This window comes from Dendroctonus ponderosae, unplaced genomic scaffold (assembly GCF_020466585.1).
Source record: "Dendroctonus ponderosae isolate FM_Combo_2020 unplaced genomic scaffold, Dpon_F_20191213v2 Dpon_F_20191213_255, whole genome shotgun sequence".
NCBI lineage: Eukaryota > Metazoa > Arthropoda > Insecta > Coleoptera > Curculionidae > Dendroctonus > Dendroctonus ponderosae.
In genome coordinates this window covers 3,109-26,202 of record NW_026018464.1, presented here as the reverse complement: position 1 = coordinate 26,202, position 23,094 = coordinate 3,109, and the positions used below count along the sequence as shown (strand labels likewise).

General features: G+C 35.5%; 2 protein-coding genes across 4 annotated transcripts; both read left to right on the top strand.

The window, feature by feature from the left end:
• The first annotated feature begins 804 nt into the window (after positions 1-804).
• Positions 805-17,387, top strand: LOC125503707 (glutamate synthase [NADH]-like). Of its 2 annotated transcripts, XM_048664439.1 has the most exons (18): positions 805-948; positions 1,128-1,223; positions 1,310-1,466; positions 2,339-2,474; positions 2,640-2,844; positions 2,900-3,124; positions 3,508-3,672; positions 4,237-4,239; positions 6,455-6,609; positions 6,682-6,883; positions 6,943-7,201; positions 7,666-8,034; positions 9,420-9,820; positions 9,939-12,361; positions 12,444-12,655; positions 13,316-13,681; positions 14,941-15,183; positions 15,244-17,387. In XM_048664439.1, the coding sequence occupies exons 1-18, from the start codon at positions 820-822 to the stop codon at positions 15,387-15,389; spliced, it is 5,892 nt and encodes a 1,963-aa protein (XP_048520396.1). In that variant the 5' UTR covers positions 805-819; the 3' UTR covers positions 15,390-17,387. The 2 variants fall into 2 exon arrangements, with proteins under 2 accessions (XP_048520396.1, XP_048520397.1); XM_048664440.1 differs by lacking the exon at positions 4,237-4,239.
• Positions 17,388-17,759: 372 nt separating this feature from the next.
• On the top strand, positions 17,760-22,660 carry LOC109543665 (lebercilin-like protein). 2 transcript variants are annotated; one of them, XM_019913485.2, is made up of 7 exons: positions 17,760-17,993; positions 19,714-20,392; positions 20,446-20,702; positions 20,760-21,101; positions 21,310-21,590; positions 22,088-22,320; positions 22,376-22,660. In XM_019913485.2, the coding sequence occupies exons 1-7, from the start codon at positions 17,923-17,925 to the stop codon at positions 22,550-22,552; spliced, it is 2,040 nt and encodes a 679-aa protein (XP_019769044.2). In that variant the 5' UTR covers positions 17,760-17,922; the 3' UTR covers positions 22,553-22,660. The 2 variants fall into 2 exon arrangements, with proteins under 2 accessions (XP_019769044.2, XP_019769045.2); XM_019913486.2 differs by having other exon boundaries at positions 17,930-18,004.
• The last annotated feature ends 434 nt before the right edge of the window (positions 22,661-23,094 follow it).

Here is a 23,094-nt window from a genome sequence, read left to right as displayed (position 1 = left end):
CTATCAAGAAAAAGGTCTGCAAGTGTGTTTACAGGCGCGCAAAAATGTCCCGGTATCATTTTGATCATAGGTTTTTATTGAACACTCTGTATATAAGCTTATCTCGATAAGTCTGTGATTTAACTATGTACTACGCAGAATTTGCGTTTAATCAGAAAGCCGGTTAATCAGAGCAAGCTGTTAGGTATTTAAATACTTCAAACATGATAACAGCACATCAACAACAACAACATTGTTTTTAATGGAAAATAAATGCCTCTCTCATAGTGAGACATTCGTCATAATTTACGGCGTCTAATATAATGAATTAATTACATTAGATAATTCATTCATTCGCGATAATTTATAAATACATGGTGCAAAAGTTATTTAACGAATAATTGCTTATTATTTTAAGATATAGTTATCTAATTAATGAGAAGTCAATTTGCTTTTACGTAAAAAAAATTTGTTTACTACGTTTTTTTGGTAAGTATTCTACCGACCCAACTCATAATTTTTTTAATTAGAACTAAAAATTATACACAGCGTGTTTTGATTCATCATAGCAATATTTATTTACTGTGCGAATTTAAATATATGCTTCAAGTAAAACGTGAATACATTTATTATATTATATAAAACAATATACCGTTTTTTAGCGCCTTTGGAAAGTCTAATAAATTTAAATGCTCCTGAGATTAACCATTTTGATTGAACCAGATTGTTTATTAAAGTACCAGTTACCTACAATAGACAATTATTTCATCAATAATGTAAAACAAAAAAGAGTATTTTTTTAAACATTTCCAGAAAATTTCTGCTGTTGATGTTGATAAAATGTGTTTTTCTTTTAGGGACGAAGACAATGTGCAGCTGCCTCCATTTGAACGATATGCGACCGGCATCATTTATGTGGACAAGCTTCACCACCAAGAGTCTGAGACTAAATTTGGTGCCTTGGCAGAGGTATTTCAAAATTCAAAAATATATTTTATTCTTTTCAAATTGAGTTTGATATAAAACACATTAAATGTTTTCTAAAATTTCTATGAAAGTAATTATACTTTTAAAAGTATAATCTTTGTTCAAACTGGTACTTACTATAAAAATGTATGTAATAATATAATGTTTTTAATTTATTTAAGGAATTGGATTTGTCCGTGTTGGCTTGGCGTACCGTACCAACCAATAATGCCGCCATAGGCGCAGTTGCGAAAAACTCTGAACCTTTTATGAGGCAGGTAAGCAGATATAAGTACATCTAATAAATGAATAACAAATCTGTAACATCAGACTACATACTTTTTTACCAGTGATTCTATTGTAGGTGTTTGTGGTGCCGAAAGCAGCACTAGATAATGCATCTGATGAGGAGTTAGATCGTGTTATCTTCGTATTAAGAAAGAGAGCAAGCCACGAAATTCCGGCTCCAACTAAGAGATTTTACATCTGTTCGTTGAGCCGGAGAATTGTAGTCTATAAAGGTAAAAACCTATATTCCAGTTGAATTTTTATATATGTAGTAACAGGAAAATCTGTAGATACCAACGTAAACTGTGCCACTGTTACATAAATGGTTTTTTAAATCCGGATATTGTTTTTATTCACAAATTTCTCGAAATGTAAACACAGTTACTACCAGTTCAATTGGAAATATGAAGAACTCATCGCTCGGCTAGTAATACCTGTAAATAATGCCCTCGTAAATACTATATAGTTGGCCAGATGAGGCATGGCGCTTGATGGTACCGATCAGTACACTGAATATTTAGAATGACTAGTTGCCTTAACTAGATGCCTTAACTTTTAAATGTTTACTAATCATTCAAAGAAAAAAAAACATTAGAAACTGCTACAGATATTATAAAGTCAATGTTTGTATTCTATTCGCGCTATTTCTATTAGTAATATTGTTCTTAACTGATCTATATGATAGAAGACCACAGAAGATCCAAGAGTTTAATAATAATATTCACGGAGCAGTCCTTAGTCGCAAATTCCAAAGAATACATTTAAGAAAAAGTTATTTAATTAACATAATTGTTTTAATGTTCACAAAATGCTGCAGAAAACACGATAGCTACAATAATTGTTACTTTTTGTATTTTTTCAGAGGATTTTAAGAGATTTTCTTTTTGTATTAATATTTTAATATATTTTGTATCAATGAAAATACTATATACATAAACATACCTTGGGACACTGTAGTGAGTATACTTTAATAAAGGCTTATTAGTTAAAGAAGCTGCAGACAACAGAAATAAGGAAATTAATTAACTAGGAAAAACTTTACCGATTTCTATTTGACTTGTTATTTACGGTATTAATTTATTTTTGAGTCTCATTATTTTTGTAGGTCAGTTGACTTCAGATCAACTATGGACTTACTTTCCGGATCTAACAGATCCGCTTTACGACACCTACTTGGCTTTGGTGCATACCCGATTCAGTACGAATACTTTCCCTAGCTGGGAAAGAGCACATCCTTTAAGGTGATTATAATATTCACGTAAAAAATATGGAAATCGACAAAATTGAAGCACATGTAAATTTTCTCGAGACCAAGAGACATCATTTAATAATTCGACATCACCTTGACTCTTTTCAAAAGAGGCTGTTTTTCAATAAATTTTCAACACCGACTAATTTCTCTTCAGAATGATAGCCCACAATGGAGAAATCAACACCCTTCGCGGGAACGTAAATTGCATGAAAGCCAGAGAAGGCGTTATGAAGAATCAGATATTTGGCGAAAAACTGAAGCAATTGTATCCAGTTGTTGAACCCAATCTATCCGATAGTGGATCGGCTGATTGTGTGCTGGAATTTTTGGTTCATGCCGGCCAAAGAAAACTGCCAGAAGTATGAGCGACACTTAGAAAGTTGAGAAAAGGGTTTCGATAAAATAATGTTCCAGGCTGTGATGACGATGGTTCCGGAAGCATGGCAAAATGACCCGACGATGCCGGAAGAGAAACGTAACTACTATCACTGGGCAGCCTGCACAATGGAGCCCTGGGATGGGCCGGCTTTGATTTCGTTTACCGATGGGAGATACATCGGTGCTACTTTGGATAGAAATGGACTCCGACCCTCTAGGTTTTACATCACCAAAGATAACATTATGGTTATGGCCAGCGAGGTAGGTTTTTTCGTTGATCCGATCAATGGAGTTTGTATGTAATTTACAGAGAATAGTATGTAATGTCCAATTTGCTCAAATATTTGTTAGTATTTACAATTTTATCTACGGTCCTTTTCGCTAAATATAATTAAAAAATTGCGTTTGTGTTCCGTTCCAAATGCTGTTTGTGAATCAAGTAAGAACATTTTTAAATTCAAGTGATGTTAATATTATAGTCAAGTCCACTTTTTCTATAAGGGTAAGGACAAAACACAGATTTGTAAAAAATGAGAATGGATTTGACGCTATTAAAGAGTGGTACATACTTCAATTACCACTTTCCTGGTCTCAAATTTCTTATGTACTATTTTTTAAGTCTATGTTTTATTTTTCATTTTTAGGTGGGTGTATATGATGTAGACCCAGCCAATGTTATTTTGAAGAGTCGTCTGAAACCCGGGAGAATGCTGCTAGTCGACACTAAGGAGAAATCTGTTATTCAGGATGTGGAACTGAAACATTACATTTCGCAATCCAGACCTCATGCAGAGTGGCTTAAAGAACAGGTAAATTATAAGAAAATTGATACATTTTAAATAAATACAACCTACACTGGATTTCGCAGAAACTTTTAGAGTATATTCGAACGAAACTAGACTGTTTGTTAGAAAAAGAGATTTAAAGCAAATATATGTATATGGTTCATCAAATTTGTACTTTTTCCATTTATTTAAGTTTTATTCTAATAAAGCAATAAAATCATATTCGGAAATGTTCTCAAACGGTCCTTTCACGTGTGCCCGAAAAATCACAATGTCAAAAATTGATAAAACTGCACCGCTTTCAGTTCAAATGCGAAACTCTCACGCACACGCATTTTTCCAAAGCCGTGTACTCCCAGAGTTTTTTGACGCTGTTTAATTTTTTTTATAAATGGTTTATGATAAGTTCAGCTCTTTTGGTTATCGAGATATTGCAGTTTTTTGCGATTTTCTGGAAAACTATGAAAGCTGGAAAATTACCGTTGGATAGTGCTCGATGTACCCGATATTTTATAAAGAATAACTTTTTTCGAAAGGAAGTTTTGTTTCGGACATTTTTGGCGATTTTTTTTAACTATTCCTTAACAGATGGTTAGATATGGAAAAGTGACATGACAAATCAATTTGGTTGGTTCAAAAAATTTCTAGGGCTACAGGGGAAGACGCAAAATTTTGTATGCACAGGGTTATTGATTCAACTTTGGCCACCCCGTTTTAACGGGTTTTTATCTAATTTGAAAATTAGAGAAAAATGTTAAATACAAAAGTTGTAGATATTAACGTCTAGTTTATTTTAATATAGCATTAAATGATACAAGGTGTCTCAAATTCAAGTGACAAACCAATATTCGAGCATATTCCTAAAACACTAATTGACAATAGCAACTCCATCTTAAATCCATTCGGCAAATGGGAAGAAAAAAACTACATTTAACTCCATGTAATAGGTAAATTTTGGTACCGATCAATTGGAAATGCTTCCCAAAAATCAGAAAATGTTGATGATTATATTCGAATTAGACCGTTAGACCGTTCAGATTTGGTTAAAGATTTGTGAACGCCATAATGAGAAACTATGTTTCCCTTTTTAGCCAATAAATCTAAAAAATGTTCAACAATTTACATGTTTTTATGTAAACACAAATTTAAAAAAAATCAAAGAATAATAGAGGGATAGCAAAGCTTTAAATATATTTAAACTGTTTAATGTTTTTTCTACATGTTTATAGTCTTTTCCATTTTTGTTTGCCACTGTTTTAAAAATCTATAGTAAATCTAAACGTTTACGTTACTGCTTACGAAAAGCTTGCGCTCTGCAAAAAGGTTCCGCATACTCTGCTAAACAGTGGCGTCGCCTAGATATGGTGATGGTATTAATTACCTTGAGGTGCACAATCAAGTCAAGTATACATATATTTAAAAAGTTCGTAATTGCCAAATTCAGCTTTAAACCATCTCTCTCCTAGTGGTTGGACACCTAAATATATTTTTTAAATTGCCTCATTTGGCTCAAATTTGGAGAACCGGTTGAGCTGTAGAGCGTTAGTTCTCATTGCCACATAGAGCCTTAAAATGCTAACTTTTGGTACTAAACAGAATTTTAGGAAAGTTTACAGTTTTCACGCAAAGTGTGCAAATTCAAAATTTATGCGCGTTTTGAAAACCGCATCTTCTAGTCTTTGGTTCATTCTCAGACTGAAGATACTTTTGGTTTTGATTTTTCGTCTGAAGTTGATACTAAGATTGCTTTGTAACGTATAAATAAATCAGAGGTTTAATCGACTTAAACTCGAAGAAATCTGTTTATGATTCTGGATTATATTTACGTACCAATAGCCCCTTTGTAACACATTACGGTTGAAATATTTATTAAGTTTATATTAGCGAGTTTGAGCGAACAAATAAATGTGAGCTAAAAATTTTTTTAGGAATAAACTTAAAAACATGCGGTTTGTTTACTAGTGTGCAAAGCAACGGCACCTTTTCCATATGGATATACTGCACTTACTTGGCTTTAGTCATTTGTCGTTTTAAAAATATTGGGAATGAGTTCTGTTTTACTGCATTTTTTAAGAGGAAGGCACTTAAAAATATTTTTATATATATTTTTAGTTAGCTTGAAATAATTTGCTATATTGATCAGCTATCAATACCATCCTCATCTATTATCAACCATGTTAATAATAGAGTCATTGTATATGATACGTGGCAAAAATAGTGCAGACAATATTTGAATTAAGAATCGGCTGAAACGAGATTCTCAATGTTTCGTTGTATTTGCTTCAGTGGAAATTCAATAGTACATTTTTTTACACTTAAGATTATTAAAAGTGCAAAGTTCATACTGCCAATTGGCAATGCATTTATAAAGTTATATTTTTCCCAAGTCCAATAAATTTCTGATTTATTATTGAACTAACGACTCTAATTTGAAATTCGATTTTTGCTTATTACTATTACTTTACTTAAGACTCGACTTGTAGATTTAACACGTTTACCAGTACAATTAAAAACACTTGTAGCGCTTTATGAAATTGATGTGATACTAAAGCATAATTTTTCTTTTTCTATATTGTTCCGACGTCTACAGATGGTGAGTTTTCGTAGTGACGACGATTGCTTTCTGTGCAAATGCAGATATTCGTTTTGCTGTACGATTTTTCTTAGTTAGACGCAAATTAGATTTGTATTTTTGATTAACATAGTATGCTTGCGTGTAGTCGTATTAACCCTATTTCTGTTATTTTCCTATGCAAATATTTTAATAGCATTGTGGTAAAGGGGTTAAAATGGGTTTTTCCTTTAGATTTCAATGGATGAATTGAGAAAAGCTCACTTGGAAGCTGGTTGTTCAGCCAAGCCAAAATACGAGCCAAGTGGATTGAGTGATAAGCGACTACCATTGTATGGTTACTCCACTGAGACCATTCATATACTGTTGTTACCCATGATCAACAATAAGTAGGTATTTTGTTTAGAGAGCCGCTTATAATTAAGCAATGACTAATTAATAAATTCACAATTTCCTTTCAGAAAAGAAGCGCTTGGCAGTATGGGCAATGATGCCCCTTTGGCATGCCTCTCCAACTTTGCACCGCTGCTTTTCGAGTATTTTAAGCAATTATTCGCCCAAGTGACCAACCCGCCTATTGATCCATTCCGCGAAAAGGTTGTAATGTCTCTTCAGTGTCCGATTGGTCCAGAGGCCAACATTTTAGAACCCAATGCTAAGCAGGTCAGCATTACTTCAAGCAAATTTAATATTTAATTTTGCATAAAACACGTTTTTTTTAGGTTCACAGATTTTGGTTGAAAAATCCGGTAATTTCTATTGCGGACTTAGACGTGTTCAAAAATATCTCTCATAGAAATTGGTCGTCGCATACTATCGACATTACATTCCCTGTGGAGAGTGGGATTGAAGGATTCCTGAAAAAATTGCAAGAAATTTGCGATCAAGCCAATAAGGCAGCGAAAGCGAATGAATTGATTATTTTATCTGATCGACTGGCTGGCAAAAATCGTGTTCCGATTAGCAGTTTGCTGGCATTAGGTAAGTAAACATAAAAAATATATCGAAACATAATAATAAATCACTGCCACATGAATGGGGACATTTCCAGAAGGAAAAGGTTTAACAGCCGTAAATTGCGACAAACATGTTTTTTGCTCGAAAACCTACTGAAATTTGATCTTGGAGAAAATATGTTGGAAGTAGCTAATGATCTTTACAAATAAAGCCATTTAAATTTTTAGCAAAGTGACCCTAAAATTCATCCCTGTCATATGATATCATATGGAAGTAAAATATGTTAGCACCCAAAACACCTCAAAATATCTAACGGGTATATAACCAGTTTATAAATTGTAGATTTTCTCTAACGGCGCTGCTCCTTCAGTGGTCACATGCCCCGTTTGTAAATTTTCCTCCTCTATTTGAATATTTTCTTTTAGTTTGTATACAAAAATTGTGTATTACTGTAGGCGTTACAGCAAAACTTTTTTAAAAATTTCTAGGAGCAACTCATCATCATCTAATCGAAACTCGACGACGAATGAAAGTGGCGCTCGTAATTGAAAGTGCAGAAGTTAGAGAAGTGCACCACATTTGCGTTCTACTGGGTTATGGAGCTGATGCGATTTGCCCCTACTTAGCTCTAGAACTAGCATCGAGCCTAAGAGACCAAGGAATATTGGATACGAGCTTAACTGACGAAGCGATTTATCAAAACTATGCACAGGCCATGCAAACTGGAGTAAGCAAAGTTATGGCAAAGATGGGCATCTCCACCTTGCAGTCCTACAAAGGGGCCCAGATATTTGAGGCTGTGGGTTTGGCAGATGAGGTTATTGATCGATGCTTCAAGGGAACACCATCGAGACTCGGTAAAAAGCAATCTCAATTATACATCTTGTCTACATAGGTACAGTCTTGAAATAAGTGATTTTTTGAAACCACTAATTGCATTTTTTTAAATCAAATACCCTCTATATTACTGCATGTTCGGGAAGACCATTAAATTTACATGATTAATATACAGGGTGTTCCATTGAAAAAAGCAATTGATGTCTTTGGGCGGAAGACCACTAATTGCTAAAGACACCGCGTATAATTTAGAACAAGTTGCTGTATGAGGGCACAATCAAAAAGTTTTTCGAACCCAGTTAATTTCAAATTTGCATCTATCCAAATCGCGTTATAATTCAAGATTTCTTAGTGCTATGTTTTTCATAGTATTTTGAGTGCACACACTATTACTTGTGTGGTACAAATTTTCAAAAATATCGAGCATTTAGTCGTGATCGAGTATTAACATATTTTATTCAGGGGAAAAAACTTTGTATATTGATTTGTAATCAGCTTGCGTTCGTCTGCTCAACGCTGCGTTCTTTCTCCGTGGGAAATACTTATTTTTTAATGTTTTTTATCTTTACAATTTATAAAGGCAAAAGCATTTTACGATCTGACTTAACTTTTGTTAAGAAAAAACTTCTAGCTTCTCCGCTATTAATGGTCAGAGGAAAATAGGATTTTTAAAACGCGAAATAGTAAAAAAAAACGCGATTTTCACATTTTTTTTACTATTTCGTTGTTTATGCAAATACCAAACCTTATCAAGCTGGCGCACCTCAACATTTTCGATAGGTACACCATTCTTGAGCGATTCCGATCTATATAGTTATCTAAGTCACCTCACGTTAGAGATATATTTGAAAAATTTGGCGTAATTCTCCTGACCTATTGGGCAAGTGGTAAATTTCAGCAGTTTACCACTTGTGTCTTGGCACAAAAACTACCAGAAGTTTTTATTTAGTAGCTGCAATCAACTGACTTTTTGTTATTTGAATGTCAAAATATAATGAGTGCATCGATAGGAACAGTATTTTTATTTGCTATACAAAAGGGCTATCGACCCATGTTGGTACCTTAATTATATATTATTAATAACCATTGTTTAATATTTTGCGTGACCTACATGCTACGAGCCGGACACGATAGTTGCCTACTAATGTGTAGGGGCCTTAAGAGATTATGGTAACTGGTGATAGAAAACAACTCTAGAACTGTGAAAAGTGACTTTTTTTTTAAATATTCGGGGAACTTAATGTTCCACTGAACAGCTAAATTTATAGCGAATATCGTACCATATTTACGTGGTTCGCGATTCGTACTACATACATAACTCGTTCGTTAAAAAGACCAACTTCCTCAATATGTAAATTCCTCAATCTTATGAACTAAATACAAAAACGATCTTTCGAACTTGCAGGAGGAGTAACATTGGAAATGCTAGCGGCCGAAGCATTAGTACGTCACAAAACTGCGTATGAAGTGGGCTCCGATTCGCTTGTTCTAAGGGATGCTGGCAAATACCATTGGCGTGCTGGTGGTGAAAAACATTTGAATGAACCCGCTAGTATTGCGTCCCTGCAAGAGTCTGCTGTGAACAAGAACAGATCTGCCTACAATCGATTCGTTGAGTCGACAATGCAGTCAGTGAGAGATTGCATGCTTAGAGGCCGATTGGAGTTGAGAACTCTGGATGAGCCATTGCCATTGAATGAAATCGAACCGGCATCGGAAATCGTTAAACGATTTGCCACGGGAGCGATGAGCTTTGGATCCATCAGTTTAGAATCACATCAGACTTTGGCGATTGCAATGAACAAGGTAAGTTAAGAACTGACTTGTTGAATCCCGTATGTCCTATGATACTTTACACATTAAGCTACTAGGTGAATTCTCATATTAATCAGGACAATTGACTAATATTAACTTTCTTGAATAGCTGGGCGGTAAAAGCAACACAGGAGAAGGTGGCGAAGACCCAGAAAGATATCTCGACAGTGAGAAAAGATCAGCTATTAAGCAAGTTGCTTCCGGACGATTTGGGGTAACGTCTTCATATTTGGCACACGCTGATGATCTGCAAATCAAGATGGCACAAGGAGCTAAACCTGGAGAAGGCGGCGAACTGCCCGGCTATAAAGTTACCGCTGATATTGCTAAAACTCGTCATTCTGTCCCGGGGGTAGGGTTAATTTCACCTCCTCCCCACCACGACATCTATTCAATCGAAGATTTAGCTGAACTTATATATGATTTGAAATGCGCCAATCCACAGGCTCGCATTTCCGTTAAATTGGTATCTGAAGTAGGTGTAGGAGTGGTTGCTAGCGGTGTTGCGAAAGGAAAGGCGGAGCACATTGTTGTTTCAGGTCATGATGGCGGCACCGGCGCCAGTTCCTGGACAGGCATAAAAAATGCCGGACTACCCTGGGAATTGGGTATTGCCGAAACGCATCAAGTCTTAGTTTTGAATAATCTCCGATCACGAATTGTCTTGCAAGCTGATGGACAAATCAGAACTGGCTTTGATGTGGTGGTTGCAGCCCTTTTAGGGGCGGATGAGATCGGCTTAAGCACCGCTCCTCTAATAGTTATGGGCTGTACCATGATGAGAAAATGCCACCTAAACACTTGCCCAGTAGGAATCGCCACTCAGGATCCTGTACTTAGAAAGAAGTTTACTGGCCATCCAGAACATGTAGTCAACTATCTTTTCATGTTAGCTGAAGAGATTCGGGAACACATGGCAAAACTAGGCGTGAGAACCTACCAGGAATTAATTGGGAGAACTGATTTGCTCAAACCGCTTGAAACCGGTACACCAAAGGCCAAGATGCTGAACTTAAACCTCATTTTACAAAATGCATTACACATGCGACCAGGAGTGAACATTAAAGGAGGGTCCAAAGGCCAAGACTTCCAGCTAGAGCATCGATTAGACAACCAACTCATTGACCTAGCTAGGCCAGTGATTGAAGGCACTCAAGACAGCGTCGATATAGAAATGAAGATCAAAAACGAAGATCGATGTTTCAGCTCCACACTAAGCTATCACATATCTCTCAAATACAACGAGGAAGGCTTGCCTGATGGCAAATCCGTTAATATCCGTCTCACTGGCTCTGCCGGTCAGAGTTTCGGAGCCTTCCTAGCAAAAGGAGTCTCTTTAATTTTGGAAGGAGATGCCAACGATTATGTGGGCAAAGGTCTCTCTGGTGGTTCCATTGTAATATACCCACCGAAAACATCGCCATTCGAGTCCCATTTAAATGTTATTGTAGGCAACGTCTGTTTATATGGCGCAACTTCTGGGTCGGCTTTCTTCAGAGGAATCGCGTCTGAGAGATTTGCCGTGAGAAATTCTGGGGCTGTGGCGGTTGTCGAAGGAGTCGGCGATCATGGCTGTGAATACATGACTGGCGGAATTATTCTTATTCTCGGTTTAACAGGGCGAAACTTTGCGGCTGGCATGTCAGGCGGCATTGCGTATGTTTGGGACATCGATGGAAAGTTCTCAACAAAATGCAACATGGAAATGGTCGAACTCTGCAAATTGGAGGATCGTGATGATGTGCTATTAGTCAAGAAACTTCTAAAAGAATTTGAAGAGTTAACTGGTAGTCTGGTGGCCACAAAGCTCATCAATGAATTTGACTCCAGAATGAAGGAGTTTGTCAAAGTCTTCCCATATGAATATCAACGAGCGCTTAAACAAAATACAATTGTCAAGCAGGCGACTACCCAATCAAACGAACCGAAGATCCTCGACATCGAAGATACAGTAGGCGACTCGCATGAGCCCAGGAAAGCGGAGCGTGCTCTGGATAAAGTTAGAGGTTTTATGAAATATCAACGAGAGACTGGACTGTATAGATCTGCAGACAAACGCATGAAAGACTGGGACGAAATTTACAATTTCCAACACGTGAGGAAAGGACTGAGAGTGCAGGCTGCCAGATGTATGGAATGTGGTGTGCCATTCTGCCAGTCTAACTCACACGGTTGTCCGCTTGGGAACATAATTCCCAAGTGGAATTTGATGGTGTTCCAGAACCAATGGCGCCAAGCACTACATCATTTGCTTCAAACGAACAATTTCCCGGAGTTCACTGGAAGAGTGTGTCCAGCACCGTGTGAAGGAGCTTGCGTTTTAGGAATCTCCGAACCAAGCGTCACAATAAAAAATATTGAATGTGCCATTATCGATCATGCCTTCGACAACGGCTGGATTGTACCTCAGATACCAACATCGAGAACGGGCAAAAAGGTAGTCGTGGTGGGTTCAGGACCATCTGGTTTAGCTTGTGCACATCAGCTGAATAAAGCTGGATATAATGTGACTGTGTTCGAGAGAAACGACAGGTAATATTTCCACTAGGACTAGCCTGTTAGAGACGTCGATAAGTAATTACTAAGTTATTAATAAATGTGTTGTTCTTTATAGGGTTGGTGGCCTGCTACAGTACGGTATACCGACTATGAAGCTGAGCAAGCAAGTAGTACAAAGACGAGTTGATCTACTGACTGCGGAAGGCATTGTTTTCAAGACCAACGTCAATGTCGGAAGCGATATTTCTGCAAAGGAACTGAGCGAAGAATTTGATGCTGTCGTTTTGTGCACGGGAGCCACTTGGCCTCGAGATCTGCCTTTGCCAGGTAAAAAAATATACTAGTTATATTTGCACGTATATCTTCAATCTGAGGTGCCAGGGGAATTCAAACAAATGTACATTTGCTTTTTTGCAAATTTTAAAACAACTACTTGTTGAGTGGTTGTTCAAATTTATACTTTAGTTATACTTTAATAAGATACTTAAAAACTTGTGGTTTTTTAAATATTAATTTTATACAAAATCTTGTTGTTGGTGAGTTGTAAGTTTAAGAATGTTTACATAAAGAAAGAGCTGAGAAATACATTTTACGCTTTGAAGAGCACAATTCAGAAACTAACCATAAATGGGCTACAACGTTAATACATATGTCATGACATATCTGCTGGATGCTTGCGGTTGCAATTTTTCCATAAAAATATATGAAATTGTAATTCTTTCCAACTGAATTGTTGCTAATTTAATGAAATTTAAAAAAGTATCGTAATGTTTGTATTGTAATACCTATTTAGCTTTACTAGAGGTTTTCCAAATGACTATTGAGCTCCTTAAAAATATTGCTTAATGGCAAAGTGCATCTTCAAGAGCTAAAACTAGGAGAATTTTTTTCAAATAAAACAATCCAGTACTCTCCAAGTGAGCCCTAAAAGTAACTCAGTAACCCCCTAAAGAATACGCAAATAGAAAACGATTAATAATATTCTAGGACGCCAACTAAATGGAATTCATTTCGCTATGGAATTTCTGGAAAGTTGGCAGAAGAAGCAAGGTGGAGCCAATCACGACGGTCCGCATGCTAAAGACAAGCATGTAATTGTGGTAGGAGGTGGAGATACCGGTTGCGACTGCATCGCAACTTCGCTTCGCCAGGGTGCAGCTTCAATCACGACTTTCGAAATTCTTCCACAACCTGGACCGAATCGATCCAACGACAATCCGTGGCCACAGTGGCCGCGAGTCTTTAGAGTGGATTACGGACATGAAGAGGTCAAAGTGAGGTTTGGCTCAGATCCTCGTGTGTTCAGTATCATGACTCAAGAGTTTTTGGATGATGGTAATGGACATGTCAAAGGTAAGCCCGTTTGAACATTTCTGTTAAATTTGTTTCTTAAACATCTCCTCTTCTAAATCGGTTTGCATACTAATCGAGAACATTGCGAATGTTTTACTATCAGCAGTTGATACTCTTGGAGTATTTTTACAGTTCTTTAAAGATATTTAAAACGCAAAAAAATGTGCGTATTTGACACTCTTCAGATTTTTCAAGAAAACACGGGTAGTGTCTGTGCCGGCATGAATATAATAACAAAAAACACCTTGGCTTTGTATACTAGAGATACTTTCGGTTTTTGTGTCTAAATCAATTGCGTCCAATCCAAAGTTAGCAGGATTAATTCATCGAATTCTTAACACCCTGCATAAAAAATATATTCAGATGTTCCGAAGCTAGTGAGTAAAAAGTTCCAGAAAAAACACGAAAATTGCTGGAGGATGACGACATTCAGGATAATGCCGGAGAATGGCCCACACTTTGGTTCGTTATTTCCACCAAGGTTCGGCTGGAATCCGTAGAAGATCCTTGTTTGATAATATTTTTGTCTCGTGGCGCTGTCCGATGACCGCGGATTCATTCTTGCTGTTTTATTAGTCTCTTAGTAGTAAAATGTTTTTGCGAGGGATATTTTTAGGGCCACCCCTTTACGATATTTCCTTCGGCCGCACATCTTTCATTTCGAGAAAAACACTGCCTTAAATTCGGGAACCACCTGGCACTCGCTAAATATAGTTTTTCTATAGCAAACCGTGGTCTGGCTAGACAAAGAAAATATTCGCATATGAACGGCGAAAATCTAATTCACTTTTGTATAATTAAAAGTTGGAATCAGCCGGGTTCTGATCACTTAAAGTAAAGTAAATCGAAGTGCGCCCCAGAAACAACCTGATCATGCAGAATGCAACCTGGAGAAAAAACGGGACTGACTCTCCTTAATCCCACTGTGCAGACTTATTTATAACCGATTAAAGGGGGTTCCCCTGCACGATACGCGCTCTTCCGCTGTGCACGCCATTTTTTTATCAGCAGAATGGGGTTCCCTTGTAATACTGGGGTTTCCCTGCACGACAATACCTTTAAAGCTTGGCACCCTTTGAGACACTGCAAATTGCTGTAGAATGAAAGTAAAAGCAATTGCTGAAGCCAAAAAATATAAACTGAGAATGAAGTCATACTCAAGGCAGCACCCATTAGCGGGATTTTTGCTTTCGCTGCTTCGTATTTTAATTGAAGACATAATAAGCCATCAATAATGAACTATTTTCAAATATTTTCAGGGGTAAAGACTGTGAATGTTGAATGGGTGAAAGACGAAAGTGGCCGATGGCAGATGAACACCGTGCCAGGAAGTGAGAAAGTCTTCAAAGCAGATCTGGTGCTGCTTGCAATGGGCTTTTTAGGACCCGAGAGAGCGATAGGAGACCAATTGGATCTGGAACTCGATCCCAGATCAAACTTCAGTGCCAACAATTACAGAACGAACGTGAATAACGTGTTTGCGGCCGGGGATTGTCGAAGAGGTATTGCCTAATGAAGTTTTCAATTTCTCATAGCTTGAATACACTTGCGTTCTCTTCTAGGACAATCGTTGGTTGTCTGGGCGATATCTGAGGGCCGTCAAGCGGCTCGAGCTGTGGATATGTTTTTAAATGAAGGCAAAACTACACTACCTGGTCCCGGAGGAATCATTCAACCCACATTGCCGGTTATAGATTCTGTTGTTTAAGCATTGAACACATTAACGACAAAGTGTGTATTATAATTTCTATTTCTTCAGGTTGTAAGTTTGCACAACGAAATTATTTGATTTGAGCAGTCCAATGCATGCAAACATCTATTTGGGTCGGTATAACAATAAACCCATTTGTGGAGATATAAGAATCGATAGACCGGCAAATAAAAATATTAATGTAAGTGGTTGATACAAGATGCTTGTAACAGAGGCCTGAATGTGTATTAATTCCTATAAAGTTTGTGCCCTGATGCTATAAATCCAATACTTAACAAAATTTCAGCAGGGTAAAACGATATTTTTAATTGGGAAAGCCTACCTGAACTGCCTTTGCCTTTAATCGGTGTTATTTGTTAGAAGTAATTCACATTCAAAACGACTACTATAGTTGGAATAGTGGTGTTTATATTGTCCTTGTACCTATTTACTGTAAATTGAATAATTAGGGACAATGGGAGCACGCGTACTTGGTTCAGGACGATTGTCTATGCGATTTAAACCTTCCGCGATTAATATTAAGTTTAGCTTTAAGAGGTTTACGTCAACTACAGTAATATTTTCTAAATATGACATACCTGTATTTGTTTTCTAGTTACTTAAATATCAATATTGCCAGTACTTGAAACACAGTTACTATTTGCAGTGCTGCATGCGATTCCATTTAAAAGTAACAAATCGAAAGTATAGCCTTAGTTATTCAAGACAATAACTTGTTGAAATGTGATGTAAAGTAACTATTTAGGTGGAGCGCCAAAATAGAACTAAATCAATAGGTGTTAAATTATGTTACTAATTATTATTGTAGACTTTAGGGGTTCTATACGTAATCGAAAAAGTCTAAATTCTTACAATGTTTCTGTGTTATTAATGTGAGATTGTTAATTTTAGAATTAAGGATGAATATCCACAAATTTGACCTTGGTTCGTCAGCAAAAACCTCAGAGAGTATTATTAAACATTATTCAGTGACCCTCCGATTTTTATCGAATATTTATACTGAGCTGTTTCATTTAAGAGTGCAACGGTGGGTGTGATCAAAAGGGTCTCCAAAATAAAACCCCACAAGGCTAAAGCAGATAATTCGCTTAAATTCGGCACTTTGATAAATTGAACACAAACCCCATATCCAAATTATTTTTTGTAGTTGAATTTCATTGAAGAACTTGATGAAATCACATAAATATCAAAATTTACTGTTTGGTTTAATAAATTATATATTGATTCGCTACATTATAAGCTAATATGCGTTTTTCTGTAACAAAGTGGTCCAATTACTTTCCTGATATTCGGTCAGCGTTTAGTTGAAGTTTCGATAATGGGGTTCCAAATTTACTTTAATTATTTTATCATTTTCGGAGGTACAATTAATGTACTCGCGAAAAATCCTGTAAGCAGTTGTGAGTTAAACAAGAAAGCAAATGGAGAGCTGCAGAAAAGCTGGTGGGACTGAATATTTCTTTAATATAAAGTATTTTAACTATCATGTTAAACCATTTCTATTATTTTCCAAAGAAACCAGATTGTTAGGTATATTTTCTCAACATGAAAAATTACAATTACTGTAATTTATACTATTTCTGCGTAGTGCGTTTTTCTTTAATTGCAGAATAAACTACTATTATGCAGTTGTGTTCTTAAATGAGCCTCCTTGCATGTATTATTAAATTGTCCACAATTCTATAAGATGCGAATCATTGCATCTCTTAAACCCTATTTTCTTGAGTATTAGCTGAGTACTTAATACCAAGCTAAAAACGCACATTTGGTTAAACGATGACTTAATTATACCATACAGCTACGTAGGTACTCAAATTATTGGGTAATGTAATTTTAATTTAACTGTGCGCCACTTAAGGACTTCAAATCTATTATTGGTGCAATTCAAAACGATACTCTCGTAAGATTTTTAAAGATGTTTCACTGTTCAGAAGTAATTAATTGAGGTTGATAAAATCATAGTCAATATATTAAATAGATGTTGTTACTGCATTATAAATGTGTTTTATTTACTTTTACTATAAAATGTTGCTATGCCGTTTTAACTATGCTAAATATAAGTTAAGTAGCATGAAAAAATAAGAGGTAAAAATAATATGAGGCAAAAATTTATCAAACCTCAGCTCTCAATAACTAGTCTACTCCGATGGCCTGTCTAGATGATTGAAGTTAAATCCTTTATGTGTTTTTGTTTGTTTGTTGTTTTATTGTGTTGTGTATTGTTGTTTTTTATTTATGTCATAATAATTTCCTATTCAGCGAACTGAACAAACCACTATACTATAGTTCACGTTCACCTATATATTCGATGTAAGTCAACCAGAGTTTCTTTCTCCACCTGATTATAGATTTTTAGTTACCCAGCAACGTAACTTTTCTACACAAACTGACTTTTCGCAGTGCAGTTTTTAATTGTCAATTTACAACACAAAACTACCAAAACGGGCTCTTTTGTATAGGGGGTTTATTCATGCTTTAATCGGCGAAATAATCGAATAGTCTTTTATTCCGCGCAAAGAGAGAGTGAAAAATGATGTCAACCAGTTGTGCGAGCAGTGTTTCCGGCCACAAATTGTCGTCTCAAAGCCAAAACGATAATCGGTAGGAATACTGTTAGTACTCCATTACTATTTGTAAGCTTCAGCCAACCCACATACACTTTCACTTCATCAGCATACTTTTTTTGCTCATATTTGAGGAAAATTTCAATAGAAGCTCGGATGTTTATTATTCGGTTTTTTACATTTCAAATCTTTGTTCCATAAGTATCACTAAGAATGCAGCTTTATTTGCACCAACGGCACAGAATAAGTATTTATTGCGTTAGTATAAAAGCAAACTACTCAGAAATCTGCATTAAAAAATCAGCCATACAGGATGAGAAGTAATCATTTGGTAAACAAACTCCGGCCGTAGATTATCCGATACAAACGAGTAATAAATTCACCAAAAAATAGAAAGCTGTGTTATTAAGATAGAGTGATATAAAATCTATTGAAAGAAATTGCATACTTATATGTGAACACACACGAGTTCACACACACAGTTTCTAATGTCTAAATAACACTAGTTTTACTTTTGGTGATCATACATACTGCGAGGTAGGTATTTGTTCAAAAAATAATAGCCCACAGTGTTTTTCAACATAGAAAAGCTGCTACGGTTACTTAGATAAAAAATATAAAATTTCCCTAGTAAATTAAATAAACATCAATTCTTTCTTAAGAGATATCGTTTTTTTGCGTAGTGACTAAGTAAAGTAAATCAAGGATTTTTTTCGTCTACTTAAAATGTGAGTCTAATGTGTTTCACCTGTAAATGGTAAACTTGTGCCAAAAAAGTGAATATGCAGCATTTCCATATTATAATCATACAGAGCATTTATAACTTGAGCAGTACCTAACTCTTATTTGAATGAAAATAATCATATCATGGTATTTCAAATTAGATTGTTTATCAACAAAGAAAATATTTTTTTTCGTTTGCAAAATTGGTAAAATTATATGGAATTATGATTTTTTGCAAAAGAATGAAAACATTTATATTATAAAGTAATTATTAAATTAGTAGTACTGAGATAAAAAGAAAATAATCAATAATTAACCTTTACTGGGCTATACAAATATACTGGGCTTAATAAAACTTAATTAAAATCGAAGAACAGACAGGAGAAAACAGTGTAATGCTATTGAGATTATTTGAGTTTTATAATAAATTTATTTCAATGTGTTTTTCAGACAAATTTGAGTAAAACTTTTGAAACAGTTTCTATTAAATTAGGGATGCGTTATCTATTAAATGCTAAGATTTTGCCAGAAAAGGTTTATGAGTTTTCCTTATAATTCAGGAGATATTTAACATTAGAGCAAAATTGGTGGCATGTGGAATTTAGTAACCAGGATTAAAATCAGGCAGATATTAATTATCAATATTTCAGAAGCAGTAAAAGAAACCGCAATGCTTGAGTAATGGGAAAGCTTTCCGGTATTTACAAAATTTAATTTTACTTGTTTACCGGAAAAATTACTTGTTTTATTGCATCAGTCAAAAGTTGCGTATTCTAATAAGCTGAGAAAAAAATTGTCAATTCTGTCCATTTGTAAACGAGATTTTGGTACATACTTTGAACAAAATCCCTATAGTTTCCTAGACTAGATAGTTCAAACCGTTTTCGAGATTCCAATGAAGTGATCTTAATTTTAATGAATCTGTATACTAGTTGGTATTCACTAAAGCAACAAAGTCCCATTTGCAACTCTCTACTACTAATTACAAAACAACAAATTTTTAGTTACAACTTTTTTTTGGCACACTTTTTCAGAAGCAAATCGTGCGATACAAACTGCACTTCGAATTCGAGCTGTTTTTTCAAGCGAAGAAAACCGATGAATCCGCTCGCCTACTCAATGCGTCCCACAATTCACAAGGTAAATAATCCAGTTAAACAGAGAGTGATGTCTGCAAAGCTTTTGAAACTGCGCCAACTGCAAAGCCAATTAAATGACGCCAATTTTCATTTGGCCGAGGTAGCCAGAGAAAATCAAACGTTGAAAACTCTGCAGAAAAGACAAGACAAAGCTCTTTCAAAGTATGAAAACACCAATTCGGATCTGCCACGGCTCATACATTCACATGAAGAGGAAATCCGAGTGTTAACTGAGAAAAATAAACATTTGAAGAAAGCGGTAAAAGATTTGATGGAGCAGCTGAAGCAAAAGGAGGATGAGTTGAGTAAAGCGAGGGAACAACTGGCGCATCTGGAAAAACTGAACAGAGACAAACATCTCACCCAAAGGGAGAAGCTGACTGATTTGATGGAAGAATGTAAAATCAAGCTGCAGAAAAGCGAAGAACAAGTGAGTACGTTGAACAGGAAACTGCTGCTCGAAAGCAAGTCTTCGAAACAAAGGTTGAACTCAGAAATTGTTAAGCATAAGCAATGTCAAAAGGAGCTGTTGCATGCATTTGATGAAATCGATCGACTTAGTGGCTTATTAGATGTAAGCAGGTAAATTTTTAAGAAGGCATAAGATTGCGGTTTCATTTTTTTTAGGCCAAAGAAAATATGGTACGTCCACGAAATTCTAGATTTAATAGAATGCCGATGAAAGAGCCCATATCAATGACGACTTTAAAGGCTTATCAACCAATAAACAGAAATTTTAGTAATGAGAAATTACCTTCCCAAACACCCGTTACCGAAGTTAAGCTGGAGCCAATTACGAATGGAACCAGTGCCAAAGACCTAGAAAATATACATCGCAAAAACCAAAACGAGTTCAAAGCTCCAATGGAAAATATCAGACAAAGGTAGCTCTCAAAGCTCCCATTATTTCCCCATTTTAACCATACATAAAAAATATTAAGACTTTCAGCAGGCTCAGGAAAATTCAATCAAGATACTAACAATGCTCACCCTCAAAGCTCAGATGTGTCAACTGAAAGTAGTGACAATTCACCAAGTAGTTTCAAGGGAAGGCCCAAAAGCTCCATGAAGTTGGAAAAACTTCCTTGCGTGCAAGAAAAACAGAGAATAAGAACGAAAATGAAATCAGATAATGATGACACCACAGTTGAAATTAATAATGAGAGGATGGTTCCAAGTAATGGTAGTGACGAGGAGGATGAAGATGTGAAGAATGAAAACATTGTTGTGTGGTACGACCGGAATAAGCAGGACTTATCAACGGACTGCATTAATAGCGTCAGGTACTTTTACATAGAACTGCAGTAATTTTCAAAATTCTACTCTGGTTGAGCTGATGCAGAAAAACTTTAACAAATTTTTTATAGTCATTAAAAATACAACTGTTTTTTAAATGCATGTAGTTCAAAGGCATATTTTCATTTGGGGAAACTTTTATATTATTTGTAATTATTGAGTAATATGACAATAACTGAAAACTGTAATTTTTAGACCCAAAATAACCCAACAACATTTCGGAGAGTCAGAAAAAGACAGTTCGTCAGGAAATACCTCTGATGCTGATTTTAGAGAGACGCTTCAGCAAATCGAAAAAAGTGACCATGAACAGGAAAATTTACTTGATCAGTCCGAAGAATCCAGAAGAGGCAGCGATGGGTCCACATCTGCGAGTGTCGAATCCGAACAAGATATCGAGAAAATGGCCGAAAATTTAGATATGGCTATACAAAAAGCTGCCGATAATTCCAAAGAGGAATTTGATAAAAATTTAAGTACGTGGACCCCTCATTTAGCATTAGCACATTCAGCTTAATGCATCAGAGTCAATTACTTACAATTTGTTTAAATCACACATTTTTTTAAAAATTATCAGATTATTTATAGAATTTATTATATTTCATAATAATTGTTATGATTATATGTCGGAATAGGCACTATTTACCCATTTCAACGTAATATATTTGATTGTTTTGTTTCTAAAAATATGGAATACACTTTACCCGGAAGTGCGAAAGATATTGAAGACACATTAACATTCAAGAGCTATATAAGTGTTCCCCTTAAATATATTTACATTCCTTTGCTCCATTGAATCTAAATAATGCAATGTAACAAATTTTATAATTCAAATCTCAAATCAAATTTTCAAGTAATTTTCCGTAATTCAGACCTGGAAACCTTGGAATTGGGTTGTTGCGTTTTTAATGGCGATTTTCAACTCATGAATAACTTTCTCCTTCTAATAAATATTAATTACTTTTGCTTTCAGGTGATTATTGTACAGACGTACTGAGCAACGTTAAAAGTTGCAGTAAAGTAATAGAACTTCACAAAGATAGCTTGAAACACTCCAAAAACGATACGCAGACTCTACTGGAAACTTTCCAAAATACTGAAAAGGTAGAGGCAAAACTGAAACACTCATTCTTCAATTTGGAAGATGATATGGATTTCGTGAAAGAAATTTTAAATGAAGAACACAAATTTCAAATGGAGCACAAAGTAAATGTAAAGTATATATGGTTCTAAAATATCTACAGGCTACGTTTTCTTGCAGGGTAATAAATCGTCTCGCGAGAAAAATGGAAAAATGGAGAAGAAATCGATGGTAAACTTGGAGAACAAGAAAAAACTGTTGGCTACTCTGCGCGCTATCGATAATGACGATAGTGTGGATGAAAAACATGAATCTGTTGCAAAAGACTTGTTTGGAAAGGTCCACGTCAGAAACTAATTTTCAAATTTAAGAACTCTAAACACCTATAAATATCTACTTATTTTTATGCATATTTCATATATTTATGTATGTTATTTATGTAAATAATAAAGGCTATTATGTGTTTTTACTTACATTATTACACTAATATTTTAAAACAAAAATTGTGTTTGATATGTATCCAACAAAACTCTTTATTGGACGTAAGTAGATATACTTACAGGTTGATCGAAAATGGATACCAGAAAATTGAGTGGTTCACATTTTAGGGAAATGGAAACTGTTTGAAAAAATTGAAAATATGAATCTTAGATGAACTGTGTTATCACACAAAGGAATTCAATCTGAGGGAGGAATATTTTACTAAGAGTAAAGATACAAGAGGCCATAGAAGTTCTAGATGGAAAAACTATGTAGCAGGTAACTAAAAAAGTATTGATCTTTTTATGATTATGCAGCAGTTTGAAAAACCATTATTTCGTGAAACATTTTCCGCAAGTTGTTAATTAGTTGTTTAATTAGTTGTTTTGAAAATTACAAAACTTTCAAAACAACATAGA

What these genes read in the sequence shown, in the direction of transcription:
- LOC125503707 (XM_048664439.1), top strand. Translation starts at nt 820, where the DNA reads ATGTGTTTTTCTTTTAGGGACGAAGACAATGTGCAGCTGCCTCCATTT. An exon ending in AATTTGGTGCCTTGGCAGAG is followed by an intron (nt 949 to 1,127) that starts GTATTTCAAAAT and finishes AATTTATTTAAG; the next exon opens with GAATTGGATTTGTCCGTGTT. An exon ending in GAGAATTGTAGTCTATAAAG is followed by an intron (nt 1,467 to 2,338) that starts GTAAAAACCTAT and finishes TTATTTTTGTAG; the next exon opens with GTCAGTTGACTTCAGATCAA.
- LOC109543665 (XM_019913485.2), top strand. Translation starts at nt 17,923, where the DNA reads ATGATGTCAACCAGTTGTGCGAGCAGTGTTTCCGGCCACAAATTGTCG. An exon ending in GACTTAGTGGCTTATTAGAT is followed by an intron (nt 20,393 to 20,445) that starts GTAAGCAGGTAA and finishes CATTTTTTTTAG; the next exon opens with GCCAAAGAAAATATGGTACG. An exon ending in GGAATTTGATAAAAATTTAA is followed by an intron (nt 21,591 to 22,087) that starts GTACGTGGACCC and finishes TTTTGCTTTCAG; the next exon opens with GTGATTATTGTACAGACGTA.